General features: G+C 35.2%; 2 protein-coding genes and 1 long non-coding RNA gene across 3 annotated transcripts; all 3 read left to right on the top strand.

The window, feature by feature from the left end:
* Positions 1-299: 299 nt before the first annotated feature.
* LOC132718770 (uncharacterized) lies at positions 300-2,660 on the top strand. The gene is made up of 2 exons (XM_060702494.1): positions 300-422; positions 1,670-2,660. Exons 1-2 carry the CDS (start codon positions 323-325, stop codon positions 2,524-2,526), a joined length of 957 nt encoding a protein of 318 aa, XP_060558477.1. The 5' UTR covers positions 300-322; the 3' UTR covers positions 2,527-2,660.
* Positions 2,661-2,957: 297 nt separating this feature from the next.
* Positions 2,958-3,851, top strand: LOC132718771 (uncharacterized). The gene is made up of 2 exons (XR_009624140.1): positions 2,958-3,351; positions 3,385-3,851. It is a non-coding gene; the product is annotated as an uncharacterized LOC132718771 (long non-coding RNA).
* Positions 3,852-5,548: 1,697 nt separating this feature from the next.
* LOC132718767 (protein CutA homolog) lies at positions 5,549-10,129 on the top strand. The gene is made up of 5 exons (XM_060702491.1): positions 5,549-5,583; positions 6,523-6,598; positions 7,651-7,700; positions 8,529-8,571; positions 9,739-10,129. The coding sequence occupies exons 1-5, from the start codon at positions 5,549-5,551 to the stop codon at positions 9,856-9,858; spliced, it is 324 nt and encodes a 107-aa protein (XP_060558474.1). The 3' UTR covers positions 9,859-10,129.
* The last annotated feature ends 3,241 nt before the right edge of the window (positions 10,130-13,370 follow it).

The following is a 13,370-nucleotide window of genomic DNA, read 5'->3' as shown; positions in this document are numbered from 1 at the left end:
TGAAAATTAACCATTGATTTATAAGAGTATCGTAACCTTTTTAGACAACAGAAATAGTAAAACAACCAATAAAGTAAAAATAAAGCAAATGTATATTTTGAATTCTTGAAGTTTTGAAAGAAATTTTCCTCCTTGAACATTACCTATTGTCTTGGTTTAAAATTTTATAATTTTGTCCCTTTAATCTCTTGAATTGTCCAATATTTAAAGAATGAAATATCCGTCGATTGCGGAACGTCACAAGGACGATGCTTTTAAAAGGATTGCCCGGAATTTTGGGTTACGCTGATCAGAAAAAACAACAACATCAAATTACACGAGAATGTACTGTTTTCACGCGCTTTTCATTCAAAGTGTTGGAATATATATTTCGCAACATATACCTGCTCAGAATATCAGAAATAAAGGAATTGTGTATTCAGGTAAATATGTTTTTATATCATTATTTTGTTTCTTTTACATACTCATATAATGAAAAATTATTTGCCATCATTTTCACGTGCACGTGGTAATCACTTTTAAACCTACTTTTTATGTATTTTAAATAGAATGATTATTTATAAAAATGTTTTTATATGATGAAGTTGGATTTCCTTTTAAGATTCATGCCTATTTTATAAAATAACGATAATAGTCAAAGGTTATTGGCCTGGCGTTAAGATTGCATCAAAATCGAGTTTAAATGAATGTACGTACATGTTGTAATTAAAAATATCATGAAAAATGACTTTTCAGATTAACGTTCAATTTTGCTTATTGACTTAGTCTGTTGTACACAAATTATTTATATATTTTGTTGATTTTGTTTCGCTACAGTAAACTTAGGGGATATAAAAACAAAATCGTATAGAGAGGATTTCTTATGAGTTTTTGTTTTTTTATTATCAGAGGTATTTGAATTTGGTATTTATGGCCGTGGATAATATTAAAATAAGTTCATCTTATCTTGACAATTTTCGGGTCAATTAACATCTTATAGAAGGGTTTTTTAAATTTAAAAAGAAGGAAAAAAAGGGGCTTTTAATTGTTTCAAATTTTACTAGTTTTTTTTTTCCTGAAAAGCCTTAATATTTTTGTTTCAATTTGTTTTAAAAAAATTTCCCCGAAAACATTTCCCGGGTCAACCCCATAGGCTAAAAACTGTTCTTTACTCGTCGAGAATTGCGACGGCATGACTATAAAACCTATGTTTTTCGCGGAGAACAAAATTTGCTTGCAGAGATATTATATTATAATGTATTTAGAAATGCGTTTTTGTTACACATGTAAATAATATTGCATGATGGTGTGGGGTGGGGATCATAATGTGCACCGGGGAACCTTTCAAAGGTTAACCTTAAGAACTACTATACACGGGGTATTATCATGATAATAAGCAGAACGCTGTGATGTTTATTTTGATAACCATTGATAATAGAAGTAGACATTCAAGAACAACAACAACAGAAATAATAAAGACTTTATTTAACGAGGGAACTCATTTGAACAAACATATCAATCATCCATGAGGCCATCAAATATTACTTACCCCCCCCCTTTCCCCCCGAAAAAAATGTTTTTAGACGTAAGAGTTTCAGTGTTTATTATAATTGTGAATAATACTTATAGAAAAAGTTGATAATGTTGATTTTCGTAACGTGGAAAATAGATCACATTTGTTTACTTACAGGTCTTGACAAAGAGAAATCTAAAAGAAACAGTCGTGCATATAATTCAAATAAGACCTCAAAGTTTGATATTGAACTCACTTCTACAGCTAATATAACGGAAAGAAAGTCAGAGACATTTCCACACTTCCTAAACATGATAAAAAGCCAATCTGACGCTTCTTTTTTTAAAAATATAAGGGGAGGAGCGTGCGGGGATGATGATATTCCTTCCGGTATGAGCACGCCTGACCGACCGCCACAAGTCAGAAATGGCATGGTGGACCGTGATGGTATGAAGCGAAACAAGGACTTCTGGCAGCAGAGAATCGACAACCATGAAGTTGATAGGCTTATCAATCCGTTTAGTGAGTTCTGGGGAAATGACAGGAATAAATATAGAGACGTTTTACAAAATGCCAAAGCAGTCTGGAAGGGCGCGGACAAACGCACGAAATTGACAAAAGCAGACGACAAATACGGTCGGCCGGTCGAAGGGACGCTTACGGAATATAGAGGAAACAAAGCGAAAAACTTTATCGCTAATAACATAATCGAATGCTGTGACACTATACGAACGATCGGTGAACAGAAAGCAGACGGTACTTGGGAAGTGACTTTTGGAAAGTTATTCAGAGCATACGAGAGAATAAATGACAAAGTTGTCGGCCTTTTGGTGAGGGCTAGACGTCACGGTCTATTAGACTTTCCCGGGGAGATGTTGTATCAAAGACAAGACGATGACGTCATTATAAAGTTGTTCAAAGTTCCAACAGTAGAGGAGTTGAACTTAAAATATATAGAGTTCCAAAAGGAGAGAGAGGAATTAAATAGCAGAAAGGAGAATGAACTGAATAGTGTGAACGAGGCTGAACAGTGATATGGATGTTGGTTATTAACATCCGACAATCTAGACGTCATACATATCTAAAGATCTATGCAAGAATAAAATTGTTGCCACAAGATAATTTAGTTTCGACCCATTTACGATCCAACAAAAATAAGGATCGTTAATGGGGCGAATCATGAATCAAATATGGTAACCATAAAATGGCGAATCGTTAATTGGGCGAATCGTAATACATGTATTAACTTACATGATATACATGTTGGATTATATTTTCAGGGGATTTAATCGGGAGATTTTATCATAATTGATAACATTCATTATCTTTTCTGAAAACGCATCATTGACATCCCTAAATTTTCTGTAATGGATTTGACCTGCTTTGAAATAGGAACTGGCTATTGCTCTTCCAAGGGGGTTTCTGTCTCAAACTGATAACATTGAGCAGTCTGTCGTGATGCCGTGAGTAAAGATAAAAGCCAGACTGTAAGACCTGACGAGGCTGGTTGAATTGGTTGGCACTTTTGTCAAGGGAGGTAAATATTGTAAACCACTTTTGGCAAGGGAGGTAAATATTGTAAACCACTTTTGGCAAGGGAGGTAAATATTGTAAACCACTTTGGTAAGGGAGGTAAATATTGTAAACCACTTTTGGTAAGGAAGGTAAATATTGTTAACCATTTTTGATAAGGGAGGTAAATATTGTAAACCACTTTTTGGCAAGGGAGGTAAATATTGTAAACCACTTTTGGTAAGGGAGGTAAATATTGTTAACCATTTTTGATAAGGGAGGTTAATATAGTAAACCACTTTTTGGCAAGGGAGGCAAAATATTGTAAACCACTTTTGGCAAGGGAGGTAAATATTGTAAACCACTTTTTGGCAAGGGAGGTAAATATTGTACACCACTTTTGGCAAGGGAGGTAAATATTGTAATAAAATATTGGGAACCTATCTATTGCGACTACATATCATTATATAAAGTACACATATCCATGCATAATCCTACGAATGAAGCAGGCTTCACTATGGAATATTGTGCGATGTAACCATGTGCAAAAGTCTTAGAGACATGCCAATTTTCATGAAGTCGTAAATGCTTGTTATTTAGATTTTGTAGTGTTTTGCTTTGGCTGTTGGCCATTTTCTAAGTCATTCTTGGTAGAAGTTAACAACAAGTAGTTCATAACATTTTTTTATTGTTCAAAGCATATGTTTGATTAATTTATCTGATAAATTATGTTATTAAAATTTGTTAGAAAGCCTTATTTTATTCTATGAGAATTTTGTTGCATTTTGTTTGAAATTGTTATGCTGCAAAACTAGATATATGAATAAAAAAAATAACAATGATTGAATGAGCATTTGTTTTATTTATTTTTGTAATCCTTTTATGTATGCAGAAGTTATAATCATGTATGCATTGTCAATGTTTCCGCAGCAAGAAAATACGTTAAAACCCTTTCTACAGAAAGGCCACCAGTAGAGCATTATTATTCCCACATAAAGTCAGGGGGGGGGTTGTCACGTGACTTTTAAGTAATTGCGACTTGCCGTTATAAAATAGTCAAAATGAAAAACGATTTAGATCTATATTTTATTTAGTTTATTTGGGCACTTCACCAAAACTTTAAGCTTTTTTTTATCCCCAATTTTGGAAGATTTTTCCCCAAACTGAAACCGGAAAAAAACCTTTTCGGGAAAGCAGTTATATAAATGTTAAAGGAGGGTTTGCTTTGGGAATAACGGGGACGAAAATTTTTTTTATAGTTTTAAAATAGAAAAAAATTTTCAAAACCCCGGGGGACAGGACGGGAAATCAAACCCCCAGAAAATGGGTTTTTGATTTTAAACGCTGTTTTTATAGGGGATTTTCCCAAATAAAAAAATTAAACTTTTCCCATATTTAATGCGGGAAAAGTTCTTTACCCCGAAGTTTAGCACCCTTAGGATCGGGCTTTTTAAAAATACACTTTTCCCCTTCAAAAAGGGGCCCACATGCTCACCCGGGGAATTTTTACATAAAAACTGTAAACATAAATATAAAATTCATTAACAATGTAAAACATACACTCACACTTTTATACGTTTTGAAACTAAATTCATCATGGAAATTAACTCAAATCAAAAGTTTAAAGGAAGACATCCGACTTGTAAAGGGAGACAACTGGTATAAATGCCAGGGTTGTCTCCCTTGTAATAAACTACTGTCTATTATATGATGTCACTGTCAAAGGCCAGTAACTCTAACATGGATTTTGACAGAATTATGGGCCGTTTTGAACTCAGCGATTTTTACATAATCCAGACCTTAGCTTTGATATCAAGCACTGAGAATAGCCGAGCATGCTATTTTTCCGACCACTCTTGTTTTTTACCGTGCAGGTATTCCTCAGCAGTTGTTGTATGAATGGTTTATGTCGTGTCGCCTTCCGCTCCCTCAGCAGAATGACTAGCAATTATGTTGCCGGCACACATTCCATGGCATTTGTCACTGTCCCCGACATGGCTGTCGGTAAGAAGCTAGCACAGTAAGTACTTTATTATGTCAGTATCAAAAACTTCAGAATATATAGGTAGTTACTATGTTACAACTTGTATTGTAATCGTCAATTTCCCCGACATGTCTGTAGGTAAGAAGCCACCATAGTACTTTAATATGTCGATACCAAGAATGTAACCGGTACTGTACCACGGTAAAGCATTCAATAACATTTGAGCCGTGTCACGACAAAACCAACATAGTGCGTTTGCGACCAGCATGGATCCGGATCAGCCTGTGCATCCGCGCAGTCTGATCAGGATCCATGCTGTTCGCTATCAGTTTCTCTACTTGTTATAGAGTTGTTAAGCCCTGATCAGACTGCGCGGATTTGTCATTTCTGCGGTAAGAAGTACCGTGATATCTGATAAATAGTAAATACATATGTATGTCACAATATAATATTCTAACGCATTTGTCTTCATCGCCCCGACATGCCTATGGGTAAGAAGTTAATAAGAATAGAAGCATGTTACGGTGCAACGTCCATTAGCATATCTATTAATCACCGACATGACTATCGGTAAGAAATTAGCAAATAATAGAAGGTAAATATGTTACGGTGGAACATCCTTCTCTTTTTCATAAGGACAGACACCTCGGAAATGCCTATGTGCATTAGGCTGGTGTCCTTTTGGATTCATTAGAAGCCTTTTTTTTTATACATTTCCCTAACGGGGGCTGTTTTTTCCGTTTCAATCAACGAAAAAAATTTTGTTAATCCTTATGGGCCCTTCCCAAATTTTTGCCTTGGGAAACAGGGTTTTGTTGTAAAAAAAAAGTGTATAAGGGGAAGTGCATGTCCCAAAAAGTTAATTAAAATTAAAAATGTTTCAAACGAAAATTAAAAATTTCATACGAAAAGTTTTTGATTTTTTTCCCGTTTGGCCCTTGTTAAGCAGGATGGCCCGCGTGTGTTTAAAATTTTTCCATCATTAAAATTCCCGGGAAGTATTAAATTTTTTCAATTCTAGCACAAAGGTTTCTAAATACTTGCAATTTTTCGGGGTTTTTTTGTACAAACAGATGATGATAGTGGTTTTTGTTGTTGTTTTGTAATCAACTAATTCTTTTTTATACTACCATGCTCGATTAGCGCTACAAAAAACTATACGCGTGTAGCATGTACTTTTGGCTCTTAAGTTACACACTTTAAATATCGGAGTTCCTTATACATTTTTATGTACGTGTAATGGAAGTCGTTATTAGTTTGGATAAAGAAAGTTCGCCATTTATAAATGACTTTTAAGTCTTAATCAAAGGTCCCTTCTTGACAAATTCATGTACTTCCCAAACTAGTTTCGGCTTTAAGTAACAAATTCGCGGAACCTAATGGCATTTTATTGATTGCTATTTTACAAATACCAAATTCATTTGTGCCAGAACGTTCAAGTGTGCAGTCTTGGAATTCTGATTTTGAAACCCCTTAAATCAATAGTAGATGATTCCTAAGTCAAACAAGGCCAGGTCCATTTTATAAAATAAAGGGAAAATGTTAGAATTTTGATTTGTTTCAGATACGAATGGGAGGGCAAGATCAACGAAGATTCTGAACTGATACTTGTAGGTAGAGCCGAAGCTGTTTTGTTTTGTTTTCCATTTCTAAAAGGAACTTCTCTAAGGTTCAAAATCCTAAAAAAATATATAATTTGATTTTTGTCGAGCCCGTTTGCGGAGAGCTTGATATAGTTGTCACAACGGCAGTTCGGTGTATGTACGTCCGTCCGTCTGTCCGTCCGGGTTATACTTGTCCGGGTCGTAACTTTGTCATTAGACTGCAGAATTTCAAATAAATTAGCATAAATGTTAACAATAATGAGTCGTGTCGTGGGCAAGAACCGTGTGGCTAGGTCAAAGGTCAAGGTCTTACTTTAAGGTCAATTGCAAAAAATGGTCTCAAACAGCTTGTCCGCACTACAACTCTATAACTAGTTTGTGGAATTTCAAATAACCTGGCACAAATGTGCAACATTATGAGATGGCATGTTCGGGCGCAAGAACCGTTTGACTTGGTCAAAGTTCAAGGTCAGATGTGACAGCGGGTTCGACATGTTGCACACTTGGGCATCTAGTTAATAAATCAAATGGGGGTACAAAAGATAATAAAGGTATATACTTGGATCTAAAATTACAATCATATTTTTGCGCGATTCATACTCCGGTTCGAGTCGCCGTTGTGTTTGCATTATTCAATTAATTTGGAAAAACCAACGGAGCAAATAATATGAAATCTCGCACACTAGTTATTTATCAAGACTGATATTCACTTGTACATAATAAAGACCTATATATTCAATTGTACATAAAAATGACCTATATATTCAATTGTACATAAAAAGACCTATACAATTGTACATAAAATAAGACCTATATCTTCAATTGTACATAAAATAAATCTAAAAAAAATATTTCCAGTCCGTCATGTTGAAAAAAAAAATTCAATGGATTTTGGCAATCGAGGGACATTAATTAGTCTTTTAATCTAGTATTATTATGATTTCTTCAAACTTTGGATATATAGCTTTCCGTGTTGAATGTAAAATTTTGCAGTTAATATTAATAGTTTTTTTTCATCATCAAATATGTATTTTGTAACACATTAATTACTTTTTCAGATGATTAAAACAAGTTCAGAAAAAGTTCCAGAATTGTCCAAGTATGTAAGGTATGTACAGCATTGACTTGACACATTGCTAGTGTAGTTACACACTTCTGGGGTATACCACCTCATTTCTTTGATTTCGTTATCTTAATCCAAGTGATTTTATCAAAGGCCGATGGTTTTTTTTGCCAAGGGAAATAATCAACATCATGATGATAATCATCACTTAATAGTCAGATTTACGTGTTCACTTTGGCGTCCGTGTCCGAGTGGTTAAGGTCGTTGATTTCAAATCACTTGCCCCTTACCGCTGTGGCTTCGAATCATGCACCCAGAAACGTTTTCATGCACCCAGAAACTTTTGAATATCTTCGTTGAAGAAGCTAAGCAGCTAACTTTTAATTGGGTTGGTGACCTGGGGTGTTCCTCTACCGGTAAAACCGCCTCCGTGGTCGAGGGGTTCGAGTCGATGACTTCTAATCCAGTTACCTCTCTGGCTTGGGTTCGATCCCCGGGATATGCTTTGGTAGTTTAGCACGGAGGAAGGTAGTCTTGTACTGGTGTTACTCTCCAGGAACGATGGTTGGGAAACTACACGCCTATATGACTGAAATACTGTTGGGAAAAGGCGTAATATAACAAACTACCGGTAAAGCTGGAATCGCCATGCGACCACATTATAGTGCCGGAGTGACAACAAACACAAACAAAAATCATTATATCAAATGTATGCACAGTTGTACCATCTTTTTGTATAGTCATTATGCTTAATTTCAACGAATTACATTAGCCTAGGGCTGGTGTTCATCATATTTTATAAGGTCTTACAAAATATTGATAATACGTACAAAACCATGTACTTTGTGCAGCTATTGTTTGTGTTTGTTTCAGGGAGAACCACCCGTATGATTGTGCAGAAGTAATAAGCTCAAAGGTAAACTTTATATTTTGGTTTTTGTTTTCTTAAACATCTTTTTTTTGCATTGGTAGAGTAAAAGTTTGAAATTGGTTGAACCTCCTACACTACTAATGATCGAGTAATGGTTGTTCACGAAGACAGGTTAATGTGCTGAACTCTTGAGATCATTGATATGTTTGATTTGCTAATTCTTATCAAAGTAAAAACATCTGATCAGTTAATAGTATGTACATATGTTTATGTATGTGTAGCATTTGCTATGCAGTATGTAATACAGAAATATTGCCGGCGATTTACTGATCTGGTACTAATTGTCTTCTATCAAAATGTCTATGATGTGCCTCCCCTCCACTGTGTTACTTTTACAGTCTCTTGTTATTCAGAATGGAATGGCCGTTCACAAACAACTTTTATCTTGTAATATTATGTAATTGAACTATTTGATATGTTGGTATGTATGGATGAGACTTTAATAAAGAATATATACATGTATATGTGAATCATGGAGGAATATGAATGGTATCGGGGTGTAAGGGGTGTTTTAAGCTGAAAACACCAGTGGAAATTCTCAACCCCATGGCACGTGATTTCTCGCTCTGTTCAAATTATGGTCTTGTTTACCGTCTTGATTTTCTGGTTTAGTCAAGGGAGCGAACTCGACATAGCTTCGTCAACTTTAATCGGTACTATTTCAATGTAGGATATCTTACCATGCTCCAAGGAGGCCTTGAACCCGGTACATGTATTCCCTGTGCAAAGAAGTTGACATATGAATATCCCAGATCAACGTCATCATTTATAAATGTAATTGTTTAATGAATTTAGGTAGATTCCATCCATTGTCGTATTACAATGAAAGCAATAGTCAGTATCAATGCATTAAGAAGTAACTTATGTATTTCACAAAAAATCTGATTTTTCCATGTTTAATTGTAAACAGGCAACTTTCACAAATAATTTAAAATAAATGATGATCTTACGGCACGTCGGTTTTTCTTCTCGATGCCCGTTCGTGCCTGAAATAATGCATGGAAGGGAATCTGAGGTCTTCCTTCACCAGTAAAGCTGGAAATTTGCCATATTTGGTGCGACGTACCCCCCCCCCCCCCCCTGCCCAGCCAACAAAAAAAATTAAAAAACGCTGATAGTAATAGAAGTTGATTTTATACATTGTAATTTCAGATAGATGACGGAAATGAACCGTATTTAAAATGGATTAGCGATACCTTATCATCTCCCATTAGTAAGAATACTGAATCTGATGGAAATCCTGAAGAAAAGAAACAAAAACTGGATGAGTGATGAACAAACTTGGATACATTTATTGATGCAAGTGTAATAAATTAATTCAGAACGGTTTTATACAAGACGTGTCATATAACGGCATGGGAATGTAGCTTTCAATGTATCATTCCAAAGTGGAAAGAAAAAAAAAAACATATACAAATACACATGTATATGATAAAGTAGAGATGTATGTAACATGTTATCTATGTCTCTGGATAAAATAATAGTATTAATCTGATGCCAATTGTGATAATTAGACACTGACTAAATAAAATTTATTTAGAAATTTTCGACTATTTTATATATTTGATACAAATGATTCGCACTAGTGAAATGAAGTGTGTACATGTGAAAATAGTTATTTGAGCAGGGCACCACATGAAAAATTGGCGGGTTAATTTCTTAATCAGAGAAGAGATTCTTGTTTTAGTTAAGCCATTACGCCCAGAAGCATTTTGTTAATAAATGGCTGTTTTCATTGAACAGCCTCCTGTTGCAACTTCAAATTGCTATGAAACTATAAAAAAAAATGCTTTAATACTGTTCAAATTTGGCACAAATGTTGACTGGACCATAGCCCTTGTAACAGCATGGTCAATCTTAAATTTCTTGTTACCATGGCAACGGGGGGGGGGGAGTCTCAAAATTGCCAAAAATCACTATTTTGCGTCGTTTTTTTCCTATCAAAACTGATTTCAAAGTGCTGCAACTTCTCAATGGATTGAGATATAGTAAAGGCATTTCAGCGTTGGTTACATGTGATATTAAGATCGACCGAAGGCCATAATTAGCCTCTCACAAGTAAAAAAAATGTCTTTGAGATTAGAGGGTTATTGCCCCCCTTCAAACCTCAAAACAGAATGGGCACATCCCCCCTCTGGCACCCCCTTGATGTACATTTTTGATAGGTGGCGCCGCCGAAAAAGTGGTCACTTTTTAAACAACATTTCTCAAACGAAAACAAGTGTTTGTGGCCTAAATTGGACATTTTTTTCACTACTTGAGGTCTCAAAGAGGGGGGGGGGGGGGTAGAAAATGCGTAGAATCACGTATATACATATATATATAAGGTAAAGGGTGAAGATTTTTTTTACAAAAAAAGTAAATCATTATCAAAGATCGCTAAATAAGTTGTTTTCAGGCATACCTCCGTTTAAGAATGACGTCAATCATTTTGATGGACATTTGTCCATGTCACCAAAACGATAACCGTATTTTTTTATTTCATTGTGGATTAGACCTGCATATTTCCTGTGTGTTTTTTGTTTTTCTATTACCATCGCCCATTCTTACACAGCGTTTGTGTGCCTTAGATCAAGAGTGGGAAAATAGTCCAAGAGTAAGAACGTTTCATAAGGAGATACTTAGTGTACATTACAGCTCTGGGAGGGCATTCACTTTCTACTCGAAGAAAAGAAGAAGAAGAAAAAAGAATAGAAAGTTTTGTGAATTTTGAAATTGGATATCTGTCTTGAAATGGATAAAAAAGTCAGTTTTTGGTGTCCAATTCGTGTTAAAATATTCATGTGATGAATTAAGACTATGTATTATGATATACTTACCTAGCTATGAAATTAATATAAGTGACATTATATGCTCAGCCGAGGGTATAACAAGAGTGAACAGATGAAAGTTAAATTTAATTAGTCCCCTACCGGTTTACCGGAGGGGACTTTAGGTTTACCCTCCGTCCGTCCGTCTGTCCGTCCGTCTGTCTGTCCGTCCGTCAGTCCGTCCGTCCGCAAAACTGGATCCCGCGATAACTTGAAAAGTACTGAAAATATTTATATGAAACTTGGTATATGGATAGATGGCAGTATGGAGATTATGCACGTCTTTTTCTTTTCTTCCTATGTTGAAAATTCTGGTTGCTATGGCAACAAATAGGCTGAAAATATGGCAAATTTTACACATAAACTGGATCCAGTGATAACGCAAAAAGTACTGGAAATATTTTTATGAAACTTTACATATGGGTAGATGGCAGTCTTGAGATTATGAACGTCTTTTTCTTTTCTTCCTATGTTGAAAATTCTGGTTGTTATGGCAACAAATAGGCTGAAAATATGGCAAATTTTACACATAAACTGGATACAGTGATAACGCAAGAAGTACTGGAAATATTTTTATGAAACTTGACATATGGGTAGATGGCAGTCTTGAAATTATGCACGTTTTTTTCTTTTCTTCCTATGTTGAAAATTCTGGTTGCTATGGCAACACATAGACTGAAAATATGGCAAATTTTACACATAAACTGAATCCAGTGATAACTCAAAAAGTACTGGAAATATTTTTATGAAACTTGACATATGGGTAGCTAGCAGTCTTGAGATTATGCATGCCTTATCTGTTCTTCCTATTTTGAAAAAAATATCAGTTGCCTTGGCAACAAATAGGCTTAAAACATGGCAAATATAACAATATTTGTGATTAGTCAAAAAGAGCTGAACATTTTTATGAAATTGCATCTTTATTTCAAGAGCAATCTCCTCTTTAAGAATTTTGCTTTTAAAATGTTATACAATGTATTTTGGTAACAGGGATGTTTCAAATATTAACTTTAGAGTGTCATTCAGTCCATCTGTCTGTCTGTTCATAAAAACCTGTATCCTGTGATCACTTTTAAAGAACTTTTCCAACAATTTTTTTTTAAAATAGAGAATTTGTTTGTTTTGGGTTTTACGTCACATCGACACAGTATAGGTCATATCGCGACGTTCCAGCTTTAATGGTGGAGGAAGACCTCAGGTGCCCTTCCGTGCATTTTTTCAGGCACGAACGGGCACCTGAGTAGAACCACCGACGTTCCGTAAGCTAGCTGGATAGCTTCCTCACATGAAAGAATCCAAAGTCCCTGTCGGGATTCGAACCCACAGCGGTGAGGGGCAAGTGGTTTGAAGTCAACGACCTTAACCACTCGACCACGGACGCCCCTTAAAATAGAGAAAAATTGAAACATTAGTGAATGGCCAATGGCCCTTCAGAATGTTGATGGGGTTCTAACCGGTAGGGGACTTATGGATTGCTTGCAATACTATGATAATTGCTTGTTTCTTTTACTTTAATAATTTACTTAAGCATGAATGATAAATGAGTCATGTGGGCCCAGAAAATTTCTGTAAATATCCATCGGAATGGGAAAGTCTTTTATATTTAAAGGGACTCCACTGTGGTTTTTTGACATGATGGGACTGAAAATATTTTTTCTCGATAAATGTACCATTTGATGTAGGTTTAGACCACTAATCTTTGTGCAAATTTTCGAACACTCGCACACTGTGTTTTTGCAGAATAATTATTCAAATTGTGAAAAAATGACCCAAAATGAAAAGCGTTTAAACGCTTTTCACTCTTAAACGCTTTTCACTCAAATCGGGTAGAGAAAAGCATAAACATACGATTTTCAATTTATTTCAAAGAATATTTCCTAACTATCTTTGCATTATATTTCTGTGACAAATGCCCCAGCTCATTCATGTAAAAAAATTCAAATTTTATATTTTTAGGCTTTCAAACCTCAATGG

This window comes from Ruditapes philippinarum, unplaced genomic scaffold, assembly GCF_026571515.1.
Source record: "Ruditapes philippinarum isolate M1 unplaced genomic scaffold, ASM2657151v2 ctg4186_1_1_1_1, whole genome shotgun sequence".
Classification (NCBI taxonomy): Eukaryota; Metazoa; Mollusca; class Bivalvia; order Venerida; family Veneridae; genus Ruditapes; species Ruditapes philippinarum.
Note: the sequence above shows the minus strand (reverse complement) of the source record. Positions and strands in the feature narration are given on the sequence as shown.

Bases quoted from the DNA above. Each gene is read 5' to 3' on its own strand.
- LOC132718770 (XM_060702494.1), top strand. From the start codon at position 323: ATGTACTGTTTTCACGCGCTTTTCATTCAAAGTGTTGGAATATATATT. The intron at 423-1,669 runs GTAAATATGTTT...GTTTACTTACAG, and splicing joins TAAAGGAATTGTGTATTCAG to GTCTTGACAAAGAGAAATCT.
- LOC132718767 (XM_060702491.1), top strand. From the start codon at position 5,549: ATGACTATCGGTAAGAAATTAGCAAATAATAGAAG. The intron at 5,584-6,522 runs GTAAATATGTTA...TATAAAATAAAG, and splicing joins AAATTAGCAAATAATAGAAG to GGAAAATGTTAGAATTTTGA. The intron at 6,599-7,650 runs GTAGGTAGAGCC...TTACTTTTTCAG, and splicing joins AAGATTCTGAACTGATACTT to ATGATTAAAACAAGTTCAGA.